Raw genomic sequence first — 25,655 nt, forward strand, 5'->3', positions numbered from 1 at the left:
GATCCCCGAGGGTTCCCGAGGGGTGCCAGGAGGGGATCAGGTGAATCCCCCGGAATTCCCCCTTTCCCCTCCTCCTTTCCCTCCCCCCGCGCTCCCCGGGCACTTTCGCTTTCGCGTCTCCCGAGCTGCGCCACGGCCGCGATCGGGGACGGCTGCGATGGCTGCAGCGCTGGGGCTGGGGCTGCTCTGGGGGCTCCTGGGGCTCCTGGGGAACCCGGGGGGCGCGACCAAAGGTGAGTGGGACCCCCGAAACCGGGACCCCCTGAACCGCAATTCCCGGGCACCGGGACCCCCGGAACTTACATTTCCGGGCACCGGGAACCCCCCTGAACCCCCACTTTGGGTCCTGTGACCCCCCTCAATCCCCTTCCCCAGCACCATGACTCCCCTGTACCCCCTCACCTGGCATCGGGACCCCCCTGAACCCCCATTTCCGGCCACCCCGACCCCCCTGTACCCCCTTATGTGGCACAGGGACCCCCCCCGAACCCCGAATTCCGGGAGGGAAACTCCCCTTGAACCCGCATTCCCCGTCACGGGAACCCCCTGAACCCCCCTTCTTGGGCACTGGGACTCCCCTGCCCCCCCATATCCGGGGCTGGGGTCCCCCCGCACCCCGTCAGTGCTCTGGGACCCCCTGCACCCCCATTCCCGGCCATCCCGCCCTTCCCAGACCCCAGACCCGCCCTTTTCCTCGGCTCTTGGACCCCCAGATCTCCCAAATTTCTGCGTTCTCCCAGTTCTCCATTCCCGGCGCTTCCTGGAAGGGGTTCCAGGCGGTCCCGGAGGGTCCCTCGAGGTCCCAGGGGGTCTCAGCGAGGATCCAGTGGGATCCAGATGAATTCCCTGCAGTTCCCCTTTTCCCCGTCTCGCTTTCACGTCTCCCAAGCTGCGTCCCCGGGACCCGCCCGCCTCTCCCAGCCCCAGCCCCCCCTTTCCGTCATCCAGGGACCCCCTGGAGCCCCATTCCTGCCTTTCCCAGCTCCCAGACCCCACTTGCCTCAACAGCGGGGACCCCTGGACCCGCTTTGATGGGCACAGGGACCCCCTGGATCCCCCATCCCGCCTCTCCCAGTCCCGTCCTTGAACCTTGGACCCTTCCCGGCTCTCCCCGTTCCCTTCCCGAGCCTTGGACGCCCCCAGACCCCCCAGTCTCTGCATCCCCCCAGCTCTCCACCCCCTGCGGGGGGTCCTGGCAGGTCCCGGGGGGGTTCAGGGGCATTCCCAGGGTTTCCTCTGTCCGCTCCCCCTCCCCGCACTGCCCCGGTCACTTTGGCGTCTCCCAAGCTGCGGCACCGGGATCCGCCCGGGGACCGGGGACTGCCCCGGCTCCGGGACCCCCCTGAGCCGCAATTCCCGGGGCACAGGGACACCCCCAAACTTCCATTTCCAGGCGGATCCCCCTTCCTGGGCACAGAGACCCCCGTGAACGTTCATTTCGGGGCACAGGAGCCCCCCTGTGCCCCCTTCCCCAGCCCCGATAACCCCTGCACCCCTTATCTGGAGCCTGGAACCCCCTGCACCCCCATTCCTGGGCACGGAAAACCCCCTGAACCCCAATTTCTGGGCACCGGGACGCCCCCTGAACCCTCATTCCCAGGCATGGGACCCCCCTGATCCCCATTTCTGAGCACCGGGACCCACTGCGTCCCCTTACCCAGCACAGGGACCCCCTAAACCTCAATTTCTGGGCACTGGGACTCCCTGAACCTCAGTTTTCAGGCACCAGGACCCCTTGAACCCCAGAGCCCAGGAAGGGAACCCCCTGAACCCCATTTCCTGGGAACCAGGACCCCAGTGCATCCCACTATCAGGCACCGGGACCCCCTGAACCCCCATTCTGCTGCACCAGGAACCCCCCAAGTCCCCCATTCCTGTGAACAGGGACCCCCTGCACCCCCTTCCCCAGCACCGGATCCCAGCCAGGCCATTCTCTGGCACTAGGACACCCCTAAATCTCGATTCCTGGGAAGGGACTCCCCCTGAACTCCAGTTCTGGGGCACCGGGACCCCACTGCATCCCCTTATGCAGCACCGGGACCCCTGAACCCCCGTTCCGCTGCACCAGGACCCCCCTGAACCCCCCTATCCAGGACTGGAGCCCTCCCAAACCCTCCATTCTCATGCACCAGGACCCCTCTGCACCCCTTATCCAGCACAGGGATCCCCCTGCACCCCTCATCCAGCACCAATGCCCCCCTGCACCCCTTTCCCGGCCCTCCCCCTCTCAGAGACCCCAGTCCCCCCTTTTCCTTGACCCCGGCCCCCCCTGGGCCCCCACTCCTGCCTTCCCCAGCCCGCACCCACCACCTTCCTCACCACCGGGGCCCCGTGCACCCCCTTTCCTGGGCACAGGGACCCCCTGACCCCCCATTGCCCTCACCCCCCTTTCCTGGGCACAGGGACCCCCTCACCCCCCATTGCCCTCACCCCCCTTTCCTGGGCACAGGGACCCCCTGAGTCTCCGTTCCTGGGCATGGGGACCCCTCTGCACCCCCTTATCCGGGACTGGGAGCCCCTCCTGGACCCCTTGAGGTGTTCTGGGACCCCCTGCCCCCCTCCCCCCCCCCTCCCCCCCTTCCCAGATGCCAGACCCACTCTTTTCCTTCATCTTTGCACCCCCAGATCTCCCAAATTTCCCTGTACCCCCTCATCTGACACCGGGACTCCCCAGAACCCCATTCCTGGCAGGGAACCTCCCTGAACCCCCATTCCTGGGCAGGAGATCCCCCTGAACCACCATTCTCAGACATCAGAATCCACTGAGCCCCCATTCCTGAGCACGGGCACCCCCTTGAGCACCCATTTCTGGGCACTGGGTGTGTACTCCCTTATCTGGCACCTGGACCCCCCTGAACCGCCATTGCCGAGCACCAGAACCCACTTGAATCCCGAATTTTGGAAAGAGAACCCCCTGAACCCCCATTCCTGAGCAGGGAAACCCCCCTGCAACCCCATTCCTGGACATGGGGACCCCCATGAAGATTCATTTTCTGGCACCGGGACCCCCCTGCAACCCCTTATCTGGCACCAGGACCCACTGGATCTCCCATTCCTGGGGGTCAAGATCCCTTTGAACCCCAAATCATGGCACAGGAACCCCGTGAACTCCCTTATCCCAGACTGGGACCCCCGCACACCCCTGTCAGTGCTCTGGGACCCCCTGCCCCCCCTTTTCGAGCATCCCTCATTTCACAGACCCTTTGGACCTTTTCCTTGACCTTTGGACCCCTCAGATCTCCCAATTCTCTGTGTCCTTCCATTTCCACTCCCGCCCCTTCCCAAAATGGGTTCCCAGAGGGTCCAAGGGGTCTCAGGGGGGTCGCAGCGGGGCCCCTCCTTTCCTCTGCATCAAGGACCCCCAAGACTCCCATTCCCAGGTCTGCCCACCTTGTGACCCCTTTCCTTGGCACTGGGGACTCCTGGACTCCCTTTCCTGGGCACAGGGATCCCCTGGAACCCCCATTCCAACTCTCCCAGTCCCTGAACCCCCCCTTCCATAACCCTGGAACCCCCTGAGCCCCCATTCCTGGACACCAGGACCCCCTGCAGGCCCTTTCCTGTCCATCCCACCCTGCACGCCCTTTCCTTGGCCCCAGGATCCCCAAACCCCTTCCCAGCTCTCCCAGTTCCCCTTTCATTGATCCATGACCCCCTCAACCCCCCCAAATCTCCGTGTCCCCCCAGTTCTCCACTCCCTGCGTTACCTGTACGTGGCAGTGTCAGAGCCCAGCCCGGGGATCCCCCAGTTCATGTCCACTGGGTACCTGGATGGGATCCCCTTCATGCGCTACGACAGCGAGCGGGGCCGCATGGAGCCGCTGACGCAGTGGATAAAGGATGGAGTCGAGCAGGAATATTGGGAGAAGCAGACCCAGATCTGTGAGAAGAATCAGCATGTGGCTGCCAGGAACCTGGATACACTGCAGGAACGGTACAACCAGAGCGGGGGTGAGTGGGGGGAGCTGGGGCCAGAATGGGATCTGTGGGGCTGGGATGGGATCTGTGGGGCTGGAATGGGAACTGTAGGTCTCAGATACGGATTCACAGCGCTCCAAGGAAGTGAAATGGGAATCCATTAAGCTGGGATGGGATAGCTTGTGATCCATGGGTCTGGAATTGGATCCATGGTGTTGGGATAGCATCTGTGGGGCTGGGTTGGGATCCATGGGGTTGGCATGTGGATTCATGTGTCAGTGTCGAGGTGGTCACGACACAAAGCAGAGACCACAAGCAGTCTCAGATGGCAACTCTTTATTATTGAACATGGCTGACCTTTTATACACTTTCTAATTGTTTATACTTTTTCTACCCCAACTATTGGCCACAATAAATCAACATAACACCATTGGTGAAAAGTTACAGTGACTTAACTAACTTTCTAAAAATACTATGTCCAGCAGAGTTCTCTTCTTATCTTTATTCAATTCCACACTCCTCCTGGTCTCCTTGGTTGCAGCCTTGGAGAGAGCTCCTTCTCAGCTGCTTCTTGCTTCTCAGCTTCTGCTCGCTCCTTTAGCTAACAGGCCTGCTGTTAGCCCCTTCCACAATTCCCCTTTTTGATTTTGAACTGTCAACACAGCTGCTATGGATTTTTGCAGGGCCCTTTGCAAAAATCCAAGCAGACGGGGGAAACAAAAAACATCAATCACAACCATCAACAAAATTAACATTCCCATTCTTAATACAATCATTCCCATCGTTCATCCATCTATAAGTGCTTTTCAATTTCTTAACTACTCTGTCCTGTAAAGTTATATGTCTAATACTCAAACCTTAAACTATAACTGCCCCAAGTGCTCAAAAAGAGATGCAGGAATACTAGAACTAAAGGTTCCAAAAACCTGCATTGTCTTGATCGGTGCAAACCAAAACCACACTCTTTAATTACTATGAAGGCACATAAAAATTTGTGAGGTACATATCCTGTTATGGGGCCTTAGCCAGTGTTATCTGTGCGTTCTGCTTCAGCTGCAGAACCATCCATGCTGTCCCTGCCTGCACGCTCCAGATAGGGTTTAACACAGCGAGCAGGAACCCATCGAGGACCATTATCTGTCAAAACACAAGCATAGCCCCATCCCCAGGTTATTAGCTCCACTGGACCAGACCACATACCAGTAAGTAAATCCTTGACCCATACCTTGACATTTCTACGGAAATCTGGTTGCTTAGAATTCAAAGAGAAAAAATGGTAAAAAATTGGAGATAACTGTGAGTCAGGTAGGGGACACATAAAGTTTAGCACATGAACAGCTTCATCTAATCTCACTTGAGGTCATTCCTGTTGCATTCCCCCTTTTTGTTTTTGAACCTGATGTTTAAGAAGACCATGAGCCCTTTCAATGATTGCTTAGCCTGTGGGGACATGTGGAATACTTGTTGAATGCTCAATGCCCCAAGCACAAAAGAGTGCTTGCATTTTCTGCAAAGCACATGCTGGCCCATTATCCATTTTTATGTCACACGGACCACCTAGGATAGAAAAAGCAGGATAAAAATGATGAATGGCATCACGAGTTTTGTCTCCTGTAAATGCTGAAGCAATCATTGCATGAGAAAACTGTATCAACTATAACATGAACATACTTAAAGTGACCAAATTCTGGGATTTTTGTAACATCAGTTTGCCATTCCTCTAAGGTGGAAAGACCCCTAGGGTTGGTACCATAATATTGACATGAGTCATGTGACAGTCAGGACAAGAAGAAAGAATTGATCTTGCTTCACCAGGAGACAATTTAAATTGCTGCTGTAAAGCTTGAGCACTCTGATGAAAAAAATGGATGAGATAAAATTGCCTGCTGCAACACATTAGGTACAGTTTTGATTGCAGCAGCAGCCACTAGAGAATCTACATAGGCATTGCCTTCAACAAAAATTCCAGGTAATGATGTGTGGCTGAGAATAAGCACAATGATGAAAGGATGTTTTCAAGGACCAATGAATGTCCATAACTTCACTAACATAGTGAACAGTGGTTTCTCTTGAATATTATAAAACACTGCTTGATCTAAATGCTTAACCAAATTGGCAATATAGATAGAATCAGTAACTATATTTAGAGAATCAGGAAATAAGGTGAAAGCCAAAAGAACAGCACAAAGTTCAACCAATTGAGGCGTTCCCTGCTGAATCATTGTCTCATATTGCCAGTGATCATCCTTTCTGCAAGCCACGGCTGCTTTTCCAGTTTTCCCTGATCCATCTGTAAAAACTGTTATACCTTCCACTGGAACAGGAGAACAAATTTGTTTCTCTTCAAAAGGAATCTCTTTGGTCAGTTTTAGAACAGGATGAGAAGGCAAATGGTATTTTATTTGGCCTGTTAAACAAGATAAGGTAGATTGTAACTCATGATTGTTTTGAAAGCACCATTCAAAACACCACTGTTGTACAGGTATCACAATGATCACAGGGTTGTGTCCCAAAATCTCATGACAGTGCCTGTGGCCTTGGATGGTAATACCTGCAAAAAACTCATGAAGTCCTGGTGCTGTTTTCCGATATCTGAAAGATAAAATTCCAAAATATGCAGTTGTTCTTCCCAATTATCACTCCATTGACACAGTATTCCACATGGTATTTCATGGTCTTTGAAAATAAACAATTGAACACCAACAGAGGTATCTATTCTGATAACAAATTTGTGTGCTAAGGCAAATTCAATTTCTTCTAGGGTCTTTTTTGCTGCTGGGGTCAATTGCCTCTCATCAGTAGAGGAAGTGATACCTGAGAGCAAATCAAACAATGATTGCATCTGACGATTGGTTATGCCTAAATATGATCGAATCCAACCTATTAAACCAACAAATTTCTGTACATTGGTAACAGTTATAACATCAACGTCTAGATTTCACAGGTTGAGGTGTAACTTGCGTGTTAGTCACCAACATACCTAGATATTTCCAAGGTATATGTTCCGATCAGACCAAAAGCTTTCAAATTTGTCACAGCACATTGTTTAAGAGCTGACAACTGTTGTTTGTTGTCAGATGCTAACAAGATATCATCCACGTAATGATAACAGTAGCAGTTATTAAATTGCTCCCACACTTTTGACAAGGCCTGTGCCACAAACCATTGACAAATAGTTGGTGAATTTCCACGCCTTGGGGAAGTACCCGCCATTGATATCTTTTATTGGGTTCAGCATGATTTGTGGAAGGCACAGTAAGAGCAAATTTTTCTTTGTCTTGCTCAGCCAATGGAATAGTGAAGAAACAATCTTACATATCAGTGACAACTATCTGCCATTCCTGTGGAATCATTGTAGGTGTAGGAAGGCCTGGTTGTAAAGCTCCCATTGTTGCCATTACAGCATTTATCTGTCATAAATCATGTAAAAGTCTCCATTTTCCTGATTTCTTTTTTATTACAAAAACAGGGGTATTCCAGGGGCTGAATGATCCTTCAATATGTCCTGCTTGCAATTGTTCTATGACCAGTTCTTGCAGGGCAGTAAGCTTTTCAGTAGTAAGGGGCCACTGGTCAAATCAGACAGGTTTATCTGTCAACCATGTCAAGGCTACAACTGGATGTTCATTGCCCTGCATCACAGTGCCCCTATTAAAAATCCGTAGTAATTTTGTCACCCCATTGAGATAAGCAATCTTGTTCCCATAAACTTTGAGGAGCATCAGCAACATAGGGTCTGATGTTAGCTTGCTGGCCATGAGGATGTTTCACATTAATTACAATGGCTGACAAACCACCTGTTGTAGCACCACCCAACCCCAAAAGTCCAAACCATGCATGAATGAGAGGCCATGATTGAGGCCAGCAAAGTCATGAGAATATTGTGGCATCTGCTCCAGTGTCAATCAAACCTGTTACTGATATGGTTCCTGGATGACATCCACTGGCTGTGAGTATGCATGTCTTTTCTGGACGATCCTCTGTTACTTTCTCAGTCCAGACCATTTGAGGTACCCCTGTTGATCCAAAACTTCCTGTGCTGCGATTTTGGTCCACTGTATTTGGAACAGAACTCACAAAAAGTACAAGTTGATCAATGCAAGATCCTTTCTGAATTGTGACAGGGGGGTCATCACTTGATACCATAGCATGAATCTGTCCTAAATAATCAACATCAATAAGTCCTAAATGCACATGAATACCTCTAAGTGTAGTACTTGATCTCCCTATCAAAAATGCACTCAACCCCCGTCCTATTGGACCATAGGCATTGAGGGGCACTTTGCGTATTCCTTTTGCCAAAATGGTTTCTGTGTCGGCGGTGGGTATATCAATCCCTGCGGACCCACTTGTTGCCCCTGAGTATTGTTCGCAAATGGGCAGCTTTGCAGTGCTGGGAAGGCCATAATTGCTGCTGTGGTTGTTGGGGTATTTGTGTTCCCACGCACCCCTTCGCGCTCTTCCTCCCATTTCCCTGCAGCAGCTGACCATTTGCATGATATTTACTCCTGCATTGTTTAGCATAGTGCCCAAATGTAGCACAATGATTTCACACAACATCACTGCTTGCAGTTGACTTAGATGTTATTTTCTGGGTATTACACTGTGCCCTTACGTGCCCTTGCAGTCCACAACTATAGCATTTTGATGGAGGTCTTAGAACCGCAGCAAGAGCTGCCATTTTATGCTCCACTGAACCAACTTTCGAGCAAGCCATAATCATTTCAGGCAGTGTGGGTTCCCCAGGTAAGATGTCAATAATTTTTCTACAGTCTGGGTTTGTGTTTTCTTTAGCCAATTGTATACACAATCTGTGTTGCAAAGGTTCATCATCTACCTGTTTTTCAAGAGCTGCAGCAAGCTTTTCCACAAATTGCCAAAATGGTTCTCTCATCCCTTGTTGTATAGTAACAGATCTCTGTTTTGGAGGTGCCATTTCCATTGTTTTAATTAAAGCACTCATGCCAATTTGCTGAACTTGTGCCAAAATTGAAGGATCCCACCTTGCCTGTAAATCTGGGTTAGCAAAAGGCCCAGTGCCCAATAAGGCATCAACACCCACAGCATGACGAGGGGTGTGTTGAGGCAGCTGCATATTTGTTGAAGCTGTGCGCTCAGCCATTCGCATCCAAGTATCTCGAAATACACTGTATTGTACTGGTTGGAACAAAATTATAGCAAGAAGCATGATGTCATAAGGTAAAAGCATATCTGCATTAATTACACATATTAATTGCATTACCTCAGGGGAATTAATACCATACTGAGCCACTTTCAATTGGAGATCTTGCACAACCTTCCAGGCAAAGACGTGATGACTATCATCCTGCCCTGTTCCAAGAGCTGCTTTAAAAACTGGAAAAGCCATTGGGTTATCACAGGCAACATTTGCATTAATACTCTGCTCCTGAGGTACTCTTGGAGCACCTAATTTTTCTATCATGTCCCAATTCTTTTCTTCAGCTGCTTTCTTCCTAACAAATTCCCAAAACCCCTGAGGCTGTCAAGGAAGCACAGTGACTTGAGATGGAGGCAAAGTCCATGGGGCAGTAGGGCTAGAGCTATTAGAAGGTGAACTGTCAACAGTTCCTTGCCCCAATCTGGTGTTACTCTTTACTTGATTCGCTGTCACTGTCAGGTAGCAGAGGGTACGACCTTGCAGATTGTTCACGCAGCTCAGAGGGGAGCCGGGGGCAGACGGCTGGGCTAGAGCAGACGGAAGCAGAGGGGCAGAGGGCTGGGTTTCTCTCTGCTAAAGACATTTCAGCTAACTGGTGTAGTGGTGTAGTGTATACAGTCGCCATTCCGAGCTGCTGTTGCAGATATGAGATAAAGAGGTTTAGGAGTCTGATAAGGAGACACTATGGCAGCTTTCCCAGAAGTCTAGGAAGCTTTCTCAGAAGCTTTGGCAGCTTTCCCAGAAGCTGTAGTATCCAGCCCAGAAGCTCTGGCAGCTTTCCCAGAATCTTTGGCAGCCGGCCTGGTAACTTCCATGGCACCTGCACCTTCTTCAAGGATGGATTCAACAAGTTCCCCATCAGAGGCCCCGTCTGCCTCATCCCCCCTGTCAGTTTTTGTTATCAACCCCGATTCTTCGTCCGCATCCCGCTCTGCTTGTTCTCGCTCTGTTTTCCATTCCTTTAATGCCTCAAAAAGTGATCCCCAAGTAACAGCTAAATCGACAACAGTTTTATCTCCTGCTCGGATGACTTCCCACAGTCTGTCCCTGACTCTTTTCTATGCTTTAACACTAAATACTGTATCAGGATCAGTGCCAAAACCCTGTGATTTAGCCCACAGCAATATACTACGAAGGGCATAGTCTGAAATCCTAATTCCCTTTTTCCTTAACAAAACTTTCCATGTAGCCAAAACAGTCTCTTCCTCTTTAGATAAAGTATTCCCATTATTACTAGTTGGTGGCTCACCTGCTTCCAGGCATCTTGATAGGAGGAAATCAGGTCCAGACCCCCCTGTGGCTTCAACCCGCCACTCTCAGCTGCACCAACGCCGCCTCCCCCTCTACATCCCAGTGGGTCACGGTTTCCAGTCGCTAGGACCCGTATGGGTCCATGTAGTAGTTTGTTTTGGGGGGGCACCGAGGTGTCCTCGGAGGGTCCCCTAGGCTGTGAGTTCGTTGCAGCAGCAGGCAGGCAAGGAGACTCCACACGGCTTTTGAGGGTGCTAATTAGAAGAGGGTTTATTGGGGGTCCCGTCCCTGGGAGCATGGTGGTTACTGAGGGGGAAGGGGAAAGGGGGAGGGAGCGGGAGAGGGAAAAGGAGAGCCTAGGGAAGGGCCAAGAGGGGAGAAAAAGGGGCTAAGGGAGGAGAAAGGCTAAGAGAACGCCTGATCTCACTTCCATGGTTTAAGAGGGAGAATGAAAATGGGCGTGGAATCAGACTTGTGCCAATGGGATTACAGATACATGATGGTTCAGGGCAGGACCACAGGCTTGGGATATACCATACATTTTGGAGGGGTGAGACAGAGCATATCACTTAAATAAAATGCAATACTACAGGTCCAGACCAAGTGTGTTGTTCAGTTATTGTTTCACTCGCTGGCCACCGGATGTCATAGAGGTGGTCACAACACAAAGCAGAGACCACAAGCAGTCTCAGATGGCAACTCTTTATTATTGAACATGGCTGATCTTTTATACACTTCCTAATTGTTTATACTACTTGTACCCTAACTGTTGGCCACAATAAATCAACATATCACCATTGGTGAAAGTTACAGTGACTTCAGCTAACTTTCTAAAAATATTTCATCCAGCTGCAGAGTTCTCTTCTTATCTTTATTCATTTCCTCACTTCTCTTGGTCTCCTTGGTTGCAGTCTTGGAGAGAGCTCCTTCTCAGCTTCTTCTTGCTTCTCAGCTTCTCACTCCTTTAGCTAACAGGCCCGCTGTTAGCCCCTTCCAATCCATGGGTCTCCAAGGGGCTGGAATGAGGCCCTGTGGGTGTCCATCAGACTCTGGGCTTCCATGGGGCTGGAATGGGGCTCTGTGGGGCTGGGACACAATTCCATGGGTCTCTGTGGGTGCAATCCCCCCAGGTCTCCACACGAGGTTGCGAGTTTATGGCTGTGACCTGCTGTCCGATGGGAGCGTCCGTGGATTCAGTCAGGATGGCTACGACGGGCGGGATTTCATCTCCTTTGACCTGGAATCCGGGAGATTCGTGGCAGCCGACAGTGGTGCTGAGATCACCAGGAGACACTGGGAGGGGACCGTGGCTGAGGCACGGATGAATTACCTGAAGCATACCTGCCCAGAATGGCTCCGGAAATATGTCAGATGTGGGCAGAAGGAGCTGGAGCGCAAAGGTGGGAGCAGAAGTCTGTGGGTAAATGGGAATGGAGGACTTGGGAACACTAATTCCAGTGGGAATTCCATGGGCAGAGCTCACTCCAATCCCATTCCAGTGGGAATTCCATGGGCAGAGCTCACCCTAATCATATTCTTGGGGAATTTCATGGGCAGATCTCACCCCAGTCCCATTCCCATGGAACTCTATGCGTGAATTCCACCATTATCCCATTCCAGAGCCCCCTGATGTCCATGTGTCTGGAAAAGAGGAACACGGGACGCTGATCCTGTCCTGTCACGCGTACGGATTCTACCCCAGCACCATCGCAGTCAGCTGGATGAAGGGGGATGATACCTTGGATCAGGGGCCGGAGTGGGGCGGGATCGTTCCCAACAGCGACGGCACCTTCCACACCTGGGCCAGGATCGAGGCGCTGCCGGAGGAGCGGGAGCTGTACCGGTGCAGGGTGGATCATCCTGGAATGCTGGAGCCCGGGATCTTCGCATGGGGTGAGGCTGGGAGTGTGGGAATTAGGAATTCCCAAATGGGGATTCCTCTCCCCCTCCTCACTGTCCCGTGTTTCCAGAGCCGACATCTGGTGGGAATCTCACCGTGGTGGTCGCTGTGTCCGTCATCGCTGCCATCCTCATCCTCACCGTCCTCATCGGATTCGCTGTCTGGAGGCTCCAGTCTGGTAACACACGGGATGGGGGTCGGGAAGGGGCACGGATCCACCCGGTGCCATTCTGGGAATCCTGTGCCACCGACGCTGATCCCACTTTGTTTCCACAGGGAGGAGGGACAGGAAAGGATACAGCCCGGCAGCCGGTGAGTTCAGTGGTGGATCCAGCTCTGGATCCCCTCTGTGCAGATTCCAGGATGGATCCTGGGGTTAATCCCTGTGTGTGATCTGCGCTGGAATCTCATGGATTTTCTCTTTCTGCAGGAAAGGACGTGGGAACCAACGGCTTGACCACAGGTAGGGAGCAGGATCGGGGTGGGATTCCAGAGGGGGATCAGGGCAGGATGGATGGACTGGGATCAGGGAGGGATTCCAGATCAGAGCAGGGTCCAGAGCAGGATCAGGTGGAATTGTAGAGTGGGATTGGGGCTGGATTCTGGAGCGGGATCAGGAGGGATGGATGGAGCAGGATTGGTGTGGGATGGATGGAGTGGGATCAGGGAGGGATTCCAGACAAGAATCTGGTGGGAGGGGATGGAGTGTGATCAGGAAGGGATTCCAGACAAGAATCAGGTGGGATGAAATGGAGCAGGATCAGTTGGGTCTCCAGAGAAGAATTGGGGCAGGATGGATGGGGTGAAATAGGTTGGGATGGATGGATCAGGGTTGGGGCAGAGTGGGTGGAGTGGGATCAGGTGGGATGGATGGAGCAGGATTGCAGCAGGATTGGGGTGCGGTCAGGAGAGCAGCTCCTCCTCTCCATGGGCTTCAGCCAGGTTCATCCTGTGGAATGGGGACAGGGACAGGGTGACACTGTGACCCTCTCTCATCCCGACAGGAATCACCGCCTGAGCAATCCACAGAGCTGGATCTAGCCCCTTCCCTCTTCCCAGGAAAGCTGAGAGCTGCCAGCAGAGCTCATCCCGCTGCTCTCACCCACAGCTCTTGCTAATGGATCAGAGCTCATCCCACTGCTCCCACCCACCCCACAGCTCTTGCTAACGGATCAGTTTCCTGTTTTCCAGTGTTTTGAAGGCAAGAACCACAAATATTCCCAATGCTTCACTTCTGGTGTGAAATTATCCTGCTTTGGGCAATAAATTCAGGTTCCCTCCTCCAGTGTCTGGCAGTTCATCTCTGGGAGCCAGGAATGGGAATGGTGTCACTGGGAGCAGGGATGGGGACACCAGGACTGGGATGGGAACACCAGGACTGGGATGGGGACACCAGGACTGGGATGGGAACACCAGGAGCAGGATGAGAACACCAGGACTGGGATGGGAACACCAGGAGCAGAATGGGGACTTGCCAGCCACACCCTGCTCCTCCCCTGGGATTAATTTCCCGCTCCGTGCCCCATGTCCGAGGTGTCCCCAGGAGGGTTTGGCTGTGTTGGGCTCCTGGAGGGGAAGTGCGATGGGGGGAGGGGTCAGGCCAGGCCTTGTTGTCCCCAGTGGTCCTTGAGTGTCCCAAAATCAGGGCTCGAGATCTCGGAGGGGCTCCCTGGCCATGACACGAGGACAAAATGGCCATGAGAGTGACCATGAGTGACACAACCCTGAGATGACTATGACCATGGGATGACCACAACTGTGACCATGACCATGAGATGACCATGACACAACCACAACCCAGACCATGAGATGGTTTGGACCAAGAGATGACTATGGGTTGGCCATAGCACAACCACGGCCTTGAGGTGACCCTGATGTGATCGTGGCCATGAGATGACCGTAAAGTGACAATGACATGACCGTGAGATGACCATTACAGTGAGACGACCCTGAGCATAAGATGATGGTGATCCGGAAATGACCATGACATGACCATGACCATGTGATGACCATAAGGTGATCATGACAGGGATGACCATGAGATTACCATGACACCACCATGGCCATGAAATGATGAAGGCCTTGAGATGACCATGACTGTGACCATGACATGATCTTGACCAAGAGGTGACCATGAGATGACCGCAATCGTCTCACACCATGGCTACATGGTGATCAAGACCATGACGTGATCATGACCATGAGATGATCATGGCACAACCATGGCTGTGAGACAATTGTGACCATGAGGTGACTGTGAGATGACCATGACCATAAGGTGATGGTGATGACCACAACTGTGGGAAATAAGCCTTACAGAACAAGGACCTTTCCCCCCCTTTGTTCAATCCTGTTCACTTCTGTTCACTCTAGGAAGGTTCAGCTGTGTTTGGATGGCCAGAGAGTGGGTTGGTGGTCACCTTGTGTGTGAGACAATGATTGGTTGGGGAGATGCATGAACCACATGATCAGAGAGCTGATTGTGTCAAGGAACGTGTCAACAGCAACACCGCAGTAACAGGCAGCCACTGCGTGCTAATTTTGTTTAAGTTTGGGTTAAACTTGCTTAAGTTTGGGTTAAGTTTTATCATTGTGACCACTAGAAATAAAGGGATGGGACTATTTTCAAGCTAAGAACGATTTATTGCTCAGATAAATATCAGCCTCGGAGGCTGTGACATTTTAGAGGAGCAAGCTTTCAGCCATAGCTCAAGAGTAATCACAAGTTTCTTTGTTACAAGGCAATATATAACTTTTTTAACCAATAGACAGTTGCCACAGGGTTTATTTTACTTTTCTAACCTATCACCTTTACTTACTTCTGCTGCACTGCAGATACTTTTATCCAATGGGCTTCTAACTCACAGGCACACATATGCTTTGTCACAACTTTTTTAAACTCTTGGCTTTTTCCATACAATCACACCCCCACATTATAAACCCTTCACTGTCTTACCCAATACAGTTTCTTACTTACTTAAGGCATATTCTCACCTATAACTATAGAAATACAAGTTTATGATTTTTCTGCTTAATATCTGTGTATTGTATTTTTACATCAATCTAAGCTTCTTCTGAGGCTGCAGATCAAATCTTTCAGTGTCTTTGGAAGTTTCTGTTTTTCCAATTTCCACAAAGTTTCAAGTATAAAAAGGCTCAGTTTGTTACAATAAATGATCTTCGGAGCAAGCAAGGAGGTTCATGTGTCTTCATTGACCATTGGTACACATGACCATGAGATGGCCATGACGATGACTCAGCTATGATCCTGACCTGGCCATGAGATGACCGTGTGATGACCATGACAGTGACCATGCCCATTAGGTGATCATGACCATGAGCATGACAATGAGCATGAGATGGTGACCATGAGACGACCATGACCATGAGCATGAGATGATTGTGATCAAGGACGACCATGAACATGAGATGATGGTGATCAGGAGATGACCGTGACCATGACATGACTGTGGCCATGAGCTGACCACAAGATGATCATGACCATTTCACGACTGTGAGCATTTCATGACCATGATACAGCTGTGAGGTGATCAAGGTCATGAGGCAACCATGACTTAACCATGGCCATGGGGCCATAAAGACCATGAGATGAGCAAGAGATGACCATGGCCATGATACAGTAATGACCATGAGATGACCATAACAATGAGACAACCATGAGCACGAGATGATTGTGACCAAGAGATGGCCATGAGATGACCACAACACAATCATGGCCACAAGACCATTGTGACCATGACATGATCATGAGATGACCATGACCATGTGTTGACCATGACTGAGATAACCTCAACATGACCATGAGAGGATCAAGACCATGACATGAAAGTGACCATGAGATGGCCACAAGATGATTATGAGATGACCATGACCATGCAATGAGCATAACACAACCATAACCTTGAGATGACCGTGACCGTAATATCAACTTGACAGAACTATGACCATGACCATGACCATGACATGACCATGACACGATCATGACCATGAAATGATGGTGATCAGGAAATGACCATGACCATGAAGTGACCATGAGATGAGTGTGACCAAGAGATGACCATGAGATGACCACAACACACCACAGCCATGTGTGCTCATGCTCATGACATGACTATGAGATGACCATTACAGTGACATGACCAAAACCAGAACCATGGCCACGATATGACCATGACATGACCACAACATGACCATGGCTGTGAGACAATCATGACCATGAGGTGACCATGAGCATCAGATTATGGTGATCAAGAAATGGCTGTGATCATGAGATAACCACAACCATGGCCCAACCACAGCTGAGAGATGACCATGATAAGACTGTGGCAAATGAGTTGAAGATGACATGATCATAAAATGATCATGACCATGGAATGACCATGACCATGACACAACCATGACCATGGGGTGACCATTACAATGAGATAACCATGACTGTGAGATGACCAAGAGCATGTAATAATTGTGACCAAGAGAAAACCATGAGACGATCACAACACACCATGGCCACGTGTGATCATGATCATAACATGACTGTGAGATGACCATTACAGTGAGATATCCATGAGAATAAGATGATGGTCATCAGAAAATGACCATCACCATGAGATGGCCATGAGGTGAACAAAACCATGAGATGGTCATGACCATGACACAACCATGACCATAGGATGACCATTACAGTGAGATGACCATGAATGTGACCATGACAGGACCGTAACCATGAGATGACCATAAGCATGAGATAATTGTGACCAAGACATGACCACAATACAACCATGGCCATGTGATGAGATGATGCCTTAAGTTTTAGCTTTCATATTTTCCAGATTTTGTACTGCATTAGTATATAACTCTGAACTTCATATAAAGTGTTAGCAAGATCTCTTGTGAGTGACAGCGGGACTGGGGGGACACATGCCCCCCCCAAAATCAGCTTGGGGACAGAGCGGGGGGTCCCAGCTGGGCCCGAGGCCACGGGGAGAGGCTGCAGCCGGCGGCGGCTCAGGAGCTCTGTGGGCAGAGAAAAGGGGGTGAGCCCGGGCTATGGGCCCCGGGGGGAGCACACACGCTCCAGGGGAGGGCGAACAGGACACCCAGGACCCCCCCTCACCTTTTTGCACAGGTAGAAGCTGAGCCCCAGTGCCAGGAACATGAAGCCCAACACGGAGCCCCCAATCCCAGTCAGCATCTCGCTGTGGGTGGTGTCCAGCGGCACCTCTTGGCGGTGTGCAGGGGTCAGGACCCTCCAAAACTTCTCACAGACACCCCAAGCACCCTCCAAGCATCCTCCCAGTCACCCCCGGCCCACCCAGCACCCCCTGAAACCTCCCCTCAGTCCCTCCCCAGCCTCCCGAGGACCCACCAAAGCCCATTCTGTCCCTCTCAGGATCCCACAACACCCTCCCTGTTGCCCTCCACAGCGCCAGATTCCAAAACCCTCTCCCAGTCCCTTCCCAGCCTCACCAGGACTCACCCAGAACCCTCCCAGTCACTTCTCAGCACAACCAACCTCAACCCAACCCCGGCTTTGCCATTCCTGATCTTCTTCCAGCCCCTCCAGGCTCACTCAAACTCCCTCCCAGTTACACCCAGCACCCCCAAACTCTCTCCCAGTGCCCATCAGGACCCCCCCCCAACCCCATCCCACCCTCCCCAGCATCCTTCAAACCTTTTCTCAGCCCTTCCAGACCCACGAGCAACTCTCCCAGTTGAAACCAGGCTCTCTCCAACTCTCTCCCAGTTGCTCCCAGCACATCCCAGTGCCTCTCCCAGCACCCCCAGTGCTTGCCCCGTGCCCCAATGCTGGTTCAGGGGTGCTCCAGGCTGACGTGCTCCACCTGGCAGCTGCAGGTGACCCCACACTGGGGGCAGTTTCCAGCAGCACCAGCAGCTGGTGGCTCCAGTCCCCACTGGGAACCACATCGGTGGCCAGCACAGAGAGCTCCTGCTGGCCCTGGAACCACCTCAGCTGGATGTGGGCAGGGTAGAAATCCATCACGGAGCAGAGCAGGCGGCCGGGGCCGGGCTGGGAGCTCGAGGGCACCAGCGAGATGGACACGGTGGGATGGGCACTGGGAGAGAGCAGGGACACACTGGGATCAGGTGGGGGGAACTGGGAGAGAGAGGGGATATCGCTTGCTGGGAGTCTATGTACAAATCACGAACAAGACGGGACCGCTAGGAACGCGTCTTGAGCTGTTTTATTTTCCAGCATCAGTCTCATTACATGGTTATGACAATGGGAAGATGCCAGCAGCTCATATCCCAGGCAGCAGACCAAGAACTTAATGTTACAACTTACTTTATAAGTTTTTTGACCAATCACACAAAGCAGAAGCATATTGACAGTAGTTCTATCCAACCACTATAAGCACATGTACTTTTGGTTAAAACAATGCTTGCTTATTTCGAATGCAATACCTGTTTGTAAGCCTTAAAACACAATGCACAGAGCTCCATTATTAAGCTTAGAACTTCCTAATATCTTGCTAGATATACTTTTTTGCAGATTAGGGAGTTATTCTAGACAAGTGTTATACACAGACCATTGTTCCTTTGTCCTTACGTTTCTACTTTTTACATAATTTTTCTGCTAACTTATTTTATGGCCACTGCTCAGCTCTAATCACAGTTCTGCTGTCTCTGAGGCCTGCCTTTCACAGCTTTCCCAAAACCCTCTGATTTTATGAATTCTCACAATTCCCCCTCTTGGTTCACCTAAAGAGAAACCTTCATAACCGTGTCATTTATTAACTACTTTGCGTTTCGTAGCTCTACTATAACATATCAGCTTATTACTTACTTAACGCGTCTTTTTGCTTGCACCAAGCATTGCTATCTTACAACACAACAATTTTAATGCTGTGGAAGTCCAGTCAGTTCAAAGGGCATGTGTGATAACAATTATAAGTTATTGTTAGAAAAAAATCTCGTCTTAATTCAAAACCTTCCTTCATGTCTACACCTTCATCCATCATCTCTGTGAGATTTCGAGAACTCTCTGTGAATCCATTTCCTACCTCTGTCTCTTGTATGATAAAAACTTCTTTGGTAGTTTTGTCCATCATTCGTCGCACACACCAGAGTATGCAAGGTATTACTACAGTATCACCACCAAAACACCCAACACATATAGACCTATTTTACAGAGTTCCCTTAGCCAAGGTGCAAAGCTCCTTGGAACAAATCATCTAACCAGGACCCACCATCTTCTTTAATTTGAGCTGTCAAATCTTTCAGCTTTTGTATACTTTTGTGGATGGATTCAGAATGATCAGACAGGTTCATACAACACAATCCTTCAAATTCCTCACAACCATGTCCATGTGCCAGTAAAAGAAAATCAACTGCTGCTCTATTTTGAAGGGTAGCATGTCTAACACTATGAACATCTGTCATCACATCACTGATTGCAGTGGATGTGGCATTAGTTTGTTTACTCAGCCAACATCCAACACAATCTAATTGTTTAAATGCCATTGCTGAAGCCAGATGGGGTAAAAACAAACCTGCTGAAACCCTTTTGGCAGCATTCCAAGGCATGAAATCACTCTTACAAGTCTTATCATAATGATGAGCAGTTCTCGTTCCCTTATGTTTTTCTTAATGACTGCTTTAGCAGTAGGGGCTATCCCAGTGAGGATCCCAATGCTACATGGGCCACCTTCAAGGCGTGATGGAATGCCTTGCCAAGCCAAATTTCCATAAAGGAACCAATATCCTTTTGGCAATTGTCGTGGATATTGGTCAGCCTCGGAAAGCACATCCCAACTGTTTGAATAATTACACCAAAAACTTAAATTTCTGTATGCAAAATAATGAGGAGTAACATTATACTTTGGAGGATCACCTTCTTGCCAATCATTAGCTGTAAATGTAAGGCAAAAATCCATTTTTAAAGAACCAAGGCTTTCTAATTCCTGGGGTTCAGAGACTGCTTTGGAAAGTTCTTTGGCCCAAATGTTCAAATTCAATACAGGACTGCTCCCATTGTCAATTTCACCAGGATTACTATTAGATTGCTTTTTGATCAAAGGAAAATCCTTTACTGGCACACCAACTAGACATGTTGAGAAAGGCTTTTCTGGTTCCAACATATGGTATCTGAGCCTGCAGCCTTGGCTAAGGTCACCCAAACATTTGTTTTTGGTTGTTCCACAGGAAATTTGCATTACAAGAAGCAATCAAAACCAACCAACACCAGCATAGCTTTCGATTTTGCTCCATCCTTCTCATGAGCTAATCTTTGGCAAAAAATGTTCCCATATGTATCAATTTGAAAACCTTGCTTTTGACCTAAAAATAAAATTTCACCTTTGAAAGTCCAATAGAGGGGATCTATGACGTAACAAAGCAAAAACCACGCTTTTGCCAAAAATCAGCTCTATGAAACCAACAACTGACACATTTAAAAATAGTACAAAATCAGAGTTTGCAGGTTCCAACGATGAACAAGGCATGTCAGGTGTGACCTGTGATCCCTCTGTTGGGCTCACGTCTGCGTACTTGCTTCTGTGGTCTTGGACTCGTCAACACATTCTGGGGTGTGATACGGTTTGACGTTTTTGGCTGGGACCCACTTAATTCCTGCACTTGTAGAGACAGAAGCATACCCTTTGCCCCAAGTGATTAATCAAAAAGGACCTTCAATTTGCCCAGTATCAGGGTTTCTAATTAAAACAGGGGGATTTTCTTTCAGTTTTGCCTGTGTGTTATTTGAAAAATGTCTAAAAATTGGTGGGTTGGGTTCTGCAACAGAACTGTTTAAAAAATTAGAAACATACAAAGCTTTGTTCAACCTCATCTGTGGTGTGACCTCTAGTCCCCCCTTCTGTTGATCAAGAATGTGTTTTTATGTTTGATGTACTCTCTCAATAATTGCTTGACTCGTGAGAGAGTGAGGAATACCAAAGATGTGATAAACACCCCATTCTTTTAAAAATGTGGTCAATTTTTGAGATATACATATGGGACCATTGTCAGTTTTTACTTCTTGGGGCACACCCAATGAAGCAAAACTTGCAAGAAATGGTGATAGGCATGACTACCTGTTTCACCTGTGTGAAGAGAAGCAAAAACTGCACCAGAGAACGTGTCTACTGAGACATGAATATTTTTAAATTTACCAAAGGAAAGGTATTTAGTGACATCTGTTTGCCATAACTGCAGGCTTTGCAAGCCTCATGGGTTGACCGCTCCTGTGGAAACAGGAGGCTGCACAAGCTGGCAGTCAGGGCAAGTATTGATGATGGCTTTAGCTTGACTTTTGGAAATTTGAAACATTCGCACAAGTGCTTGTGCATTTTGGTGAAAAAAGGCATGACTCAGTTTTGCTTGTTCAAAAATGTTTGGCAAAGTGTTTGAGATAACCATTGTCAGTTTGTCTGCTCTCGTGTTTCCTTCCACTAAAAATCCAGGAAGCGAAGAATGAGCCTGATGTGAGAAACAAAATATGGATTAGTTCTGTATTGCAAAGTTGTATAAAGACATGAAAGCCAACAATATAGAGTCTCATTACTAACAGCCTTCAAAACTCATCCTTCTATTCTTTTAACTACATTAGCAACATAAGCAGAATCTGTAATTAAATTAAAAGGTTGTGGAAAGAGCTGAAAAGCCCGAACCACAGCTGCAAGTTCAACAATCTGAGGAGATCCTTCTACTGTTTGAATATCTGACTCCCAAGCATTAGTTTTTTGGTTCAACAAAGTTATGACTGATTTGTGACTTTTGCCAGATCCATCAGTAAAGAGTTATTGCATTTAAAGGTTCTTCACTTAACATAGGTTTGTCTCTAAAACTCAATTTTGCTTGCAATAATTTGTGAGCTGGGTAATGAACAGAACAAACACCTGGGAAGTTCAACAATGCATACTGCAAATCATCATAATTTTGCATTGCCCAATCAAGATAATATTTTTTCAATGGAAAATAGATAACTGCAAATTCTTGACCTGCTAAACTTAACAATCTTGTTCTGGCCTTAATTACAATTTGTGCCATCATCTCTAAAACTGTAAAAATAGTCTTTGGAAACCTATAGGGAAGAAAAATCCATTCTATTATCAACACAGGATCTCTCTCAGAAGGGTCCCACTGAAAAATGAGACCACAAAGTTGCATTTTTTTCTCCTAAAATTGCAAAAAAGAAAGGCTTTTCTGGAACACAGCGATGAGCCTGTCGTCTTTGGAGAGCTTCCATGACCTTGTCAAGGGCTGCACGAGCTTCAGGTGTAAGAGTTCTAGGAGAGTTGATGTCACAGCTTCCTCTCAGTAAATTGAAAAGTGGACCCAGTTCATCGTTGGTAATTCTCAATGTTATGAATAGAAAGTTGTATTTTTTTTTAAGTTTCAGAGTTAAAAAACCACGTCAGACCGGGTCAGACTCCTTTGGTTTCGTTGCCAAAGAAAAAGTTTCTAATTACCCGTTAATGGCTGATGATTAACTATTGTTCCTCTGATGCTGGCCGTTTGCCAAAAAGATACCAAGGGAAGCCCTCCAGGGTAAAGAGAATGGGCAGTGACACCAGAGACAACATGCAAATGAGAAATGCATTGCACCCTGGGTTTTTACAGTTTTGCAGTTTTTACAAGAAAAAACCCTAAAATCACGAGCCAACAAGTGACTTAAGTGACATCTAAGGATGGGAGCATTGTCCCGTACCTGCTTGGACCTTTTTGTTTCTCACCCTAACCTGAAAAGAAACTGATTAAAGAAACCCCCCGGGTTTTTAAACAAACAAGCTGTCCTGGCTTGTAAAATAAGCATGTATTCTATTTTTGCCATCTGTTGGGGGTTAGGCAGTTTTTCTTATCTCTTTCAAGCACAATGACACTGCCAGGAAGATAATCTCCTGCTAATGGGCTATTGAATTACTCACTGTGGCTGGTAAGATTAGTTACATCATCCCATTGGGAGATGCTCCACCCAGAGGGAGGAGCCAAGCATCCCTGCCACCATAAAACAAGCATTTCTGAGACCACAGACAGCCTTCTTCGCTGGATTTCCCAGAGGAATCAGGAACCAAGGCCCAGCTGCTCCTTCGCCGCATTTTCAGAAAGGAACTACACCCTTCTGCAGATCGCCGCTCCAGGAGGAGCAGCCACTATCTGGCTGGACTACTATCAACACCCAGACTTCTCAGGGTGTCAGGTTTTTCTCACTCTGCCAGTGGTTTTTTGCTTGTGCTAAATTACATTGTTATTTAGTTTTTTTCCTTCCTAGTAAAAAACTGTTATTCCCATATCTTTGCCTGAGAGCCCTTTTAATTCTGAAATTGTGATAATTCGGAAGGAGGGGGTTTACCTTTTCCATTTCACAGAAGGTTTTTTGCCTTCCTTCACAGACTTCTGTCTTTTCAAACCAAGACACAAGCCAAGGACTCCACGACTCTCCCGTGAGGACAGAGTCCCCAGCTCTGTCTACAGACCAGCGGACAAAGCTGCATCATCCTCCTTCTTCGTGCCATGCCTGGGAGCAACGGCGGTGTGGGCGCAACCCATCGATTTCTCCCCACCTGAGCTGATTCTTCTTAATAAAGGCATTAAAAAAGGAGAAAGGTCTCCTGCCCATTTATTTCACTCAAAACAGGTCTGACCAAATTGATTTCTCCTAGAAGCTGTTGTAAATCTTGTAGATTGTTGACATTGGTCCAGAGCTGTTGTATCTTCCGTGGTATAATTTGTTTTTTCAGTCATCTTCCATCCTAGATACTTCCAGGGTGGAACTTCTTGGATTTTTGTTGTAGAAATTTCAAGTCCAGCATTTCGGATTTCAGTAACAACACTGGCATGGGTTTGCTCCATCTCCGTCTGCATTGGAGCTGCGATGAGCAAATCATCCATGTAGTGTAGAATCATTGCACCCAAAAGACCTCAGGACCTGAGGTACCAAATGGCACAGACATAAATGAATTGTTTGGAAAGTTGTTTTGCTTGGGTGTATTCATGGATAGAAGAAATGCAATAGCTATAGGTGTTTTTAGTGGAATTACCACAGGAACACTAAATGCAAGAGCTAAAATTACTAGCTCTTCATTACAATTTACTGAAACAATGGCAGGAAGGATTGAAAGGCCAAGAATTTTGGCCTTTGCTAGCTTTGCCTAGAATCAAAAAATCTTGTCTTTGTTGAAAAAGATTGACAATTCCAGTAGGAATGCTTTCATAACAAAAATTATTTAAAAGGTGTATCAATTTTGAGGAGGCCAATTCAAACCTTGTATTTGAGGGTATTGAGCTGGAACCATTTGCGGAATGGTTGACTGTGGGATAAATGATTGAGGTACCAATGCCACTTGGCTGGGTAATTGCTGTAAGGAGGTACCACTGCTTGTGTCGAGGCACGGTGCTAATCCACGCTCTTTTTTGAGTTTAATGACAAAGGTTTGCCATCGATGTCAAATTGAGAGTGACAATGCTTAGCAAGATGCTTCCCTTTCCGACATCGAGGGCAAATAGAAAGTTGTTTAGGTTGAATTGTTTTTGCAGGGCAATCCTTTTTGATGTGTTCTGGCTTACCACAAGCAAAGCAACAAGCCTTTTTACCAGAGTCCAACGGTACAGTACCAACAGATTTTTCCAAAGTTTTTGTTTGTGCTTCTAGGGCCTTTTCAAATTTTTCCATTTGTTGTGCTAAATTATTTCCCAATGTTTTTCCTAACTTTTCCTGACATTCTGCAATTTGCTTTCCAAAAGCATTGACTTGCACGTTAGCAAGATGTTGTGAAGAGGTGAGCTTACTGCAAGCTGTGAGCATATGTGTTACAGTTGGAGGCTGATCAGGTAAAGTTAAAATAATCTTTCTACATTCTTCATTAGCATTTACAAAAGCAAGGTTTTGAATAATATAGGAATGAGCTTGTTCATCTGGACATTGTTTTTCGACTGCTTGGGTTAATCTATCTAGGAAAGAACCAAAGGACTCGGTTTCACCTTGTCTGATAGTAGTATAAGTATTTACATGGGTACCAGCTGGCTCAACTGAAAATAAAGCTTTTCTAGCAGCATCTTTAATATCTGTTAGTACATCCCAAGGCAATTCCACCGCTTGATTTTCTGGTTTATGGAAAGGTGGATCACCTGCTAGTTGGGTAATATCTATATTCTCATAGCGAGTATTTTCATAGCTTTCAACCAATTTATTAAGAAGTTTTTCCACTGTAATTCCCATAAAAGATATTGTGAATTGGTTAAAATCACGGAAGCCACATTTCAACAATCAGCAGGGACTAAGTCATAAGAATTAAATACACTTTTCAACACATTATTAAAATAAGGAGAAGAGAACCCACTTTCTTTCAAAGCTTGATGGAGCTCTTTTGTATCATGGTGAGACAGAGTTGCATATCATGGATTTACATCATTACGACCATATCTTACAGA

At 48.2% G+C, this 25,655-nt stretch overlaps 2 protein-coding genes across 2 annotated transcripts; one reads left to right on the forward strand and one right to left on the reverse strand.

The window, feature by feature from the left end:
* The first annotated feature begins 77 nt into the window (after positions 1 to 77).
* Positions 78 to 13,542, forward strand: LOC135286393 (class I histocompatibility antigen, F10 alpha chain-like). Its single transcript, XM_064399529.1, has 8 exons — positions 78 to 233; positions 3,688 to 3,951; positions 11,479 to 11,748; positions 11,969 to 12,241; positions 12,319 to 12,426; positions 12,525 to 12,560; positions 12,679 to 12,711; positions 13,253 to 13,542. The coding sequence occupies exons 1-8, from the start codon at positions 158 to 160 to the stop codon at positions 13,264 to 13,266; spliced, it is 1,074 nt and encodes a 357-aa protein (XP_064255599.1). The 5' UTR covers positions 78 to 157; the 3' UTR covers positions 13,267 to 13,542.
* Positions 13,543 to 17,273: 3,731 nt separating this feature from the next.
* LOC135286318 (class II histocompatibility antigen, B-L beta chain-like) lies at positions 17,274 to 19,339 on the reverse strand. Its single transcript, XM_064399432.1, is given in 5 exon segments — positions 17,274 to 17,282; positions 17,383 to 17,464; positions 18,090 to 18,141; positions 18,144 to 18,384; positions 19,292 to 19,339. Coding segments are annotated over 5 exon segments (432 nt in total).
* Between the last annotated feature and the right edge of the window lie 6,316 nt (positions 19,340 to 25,655).

Source organism: Passer domesticus, chromosome 26, assembly GCF_036417665.1.
Source record: "Passer domesticus isolate bPasDom1 chromosome 26, bPasDom1.hap1, whole genome shotgun sequence".
In the NCBI taxonomy this organism is placed as follows: domain Eukaryota; kingdom Metazoa; phylum Chordata; class Aves; order Passeriformes; family Passeridae; genus Passer; species Passer domesticus.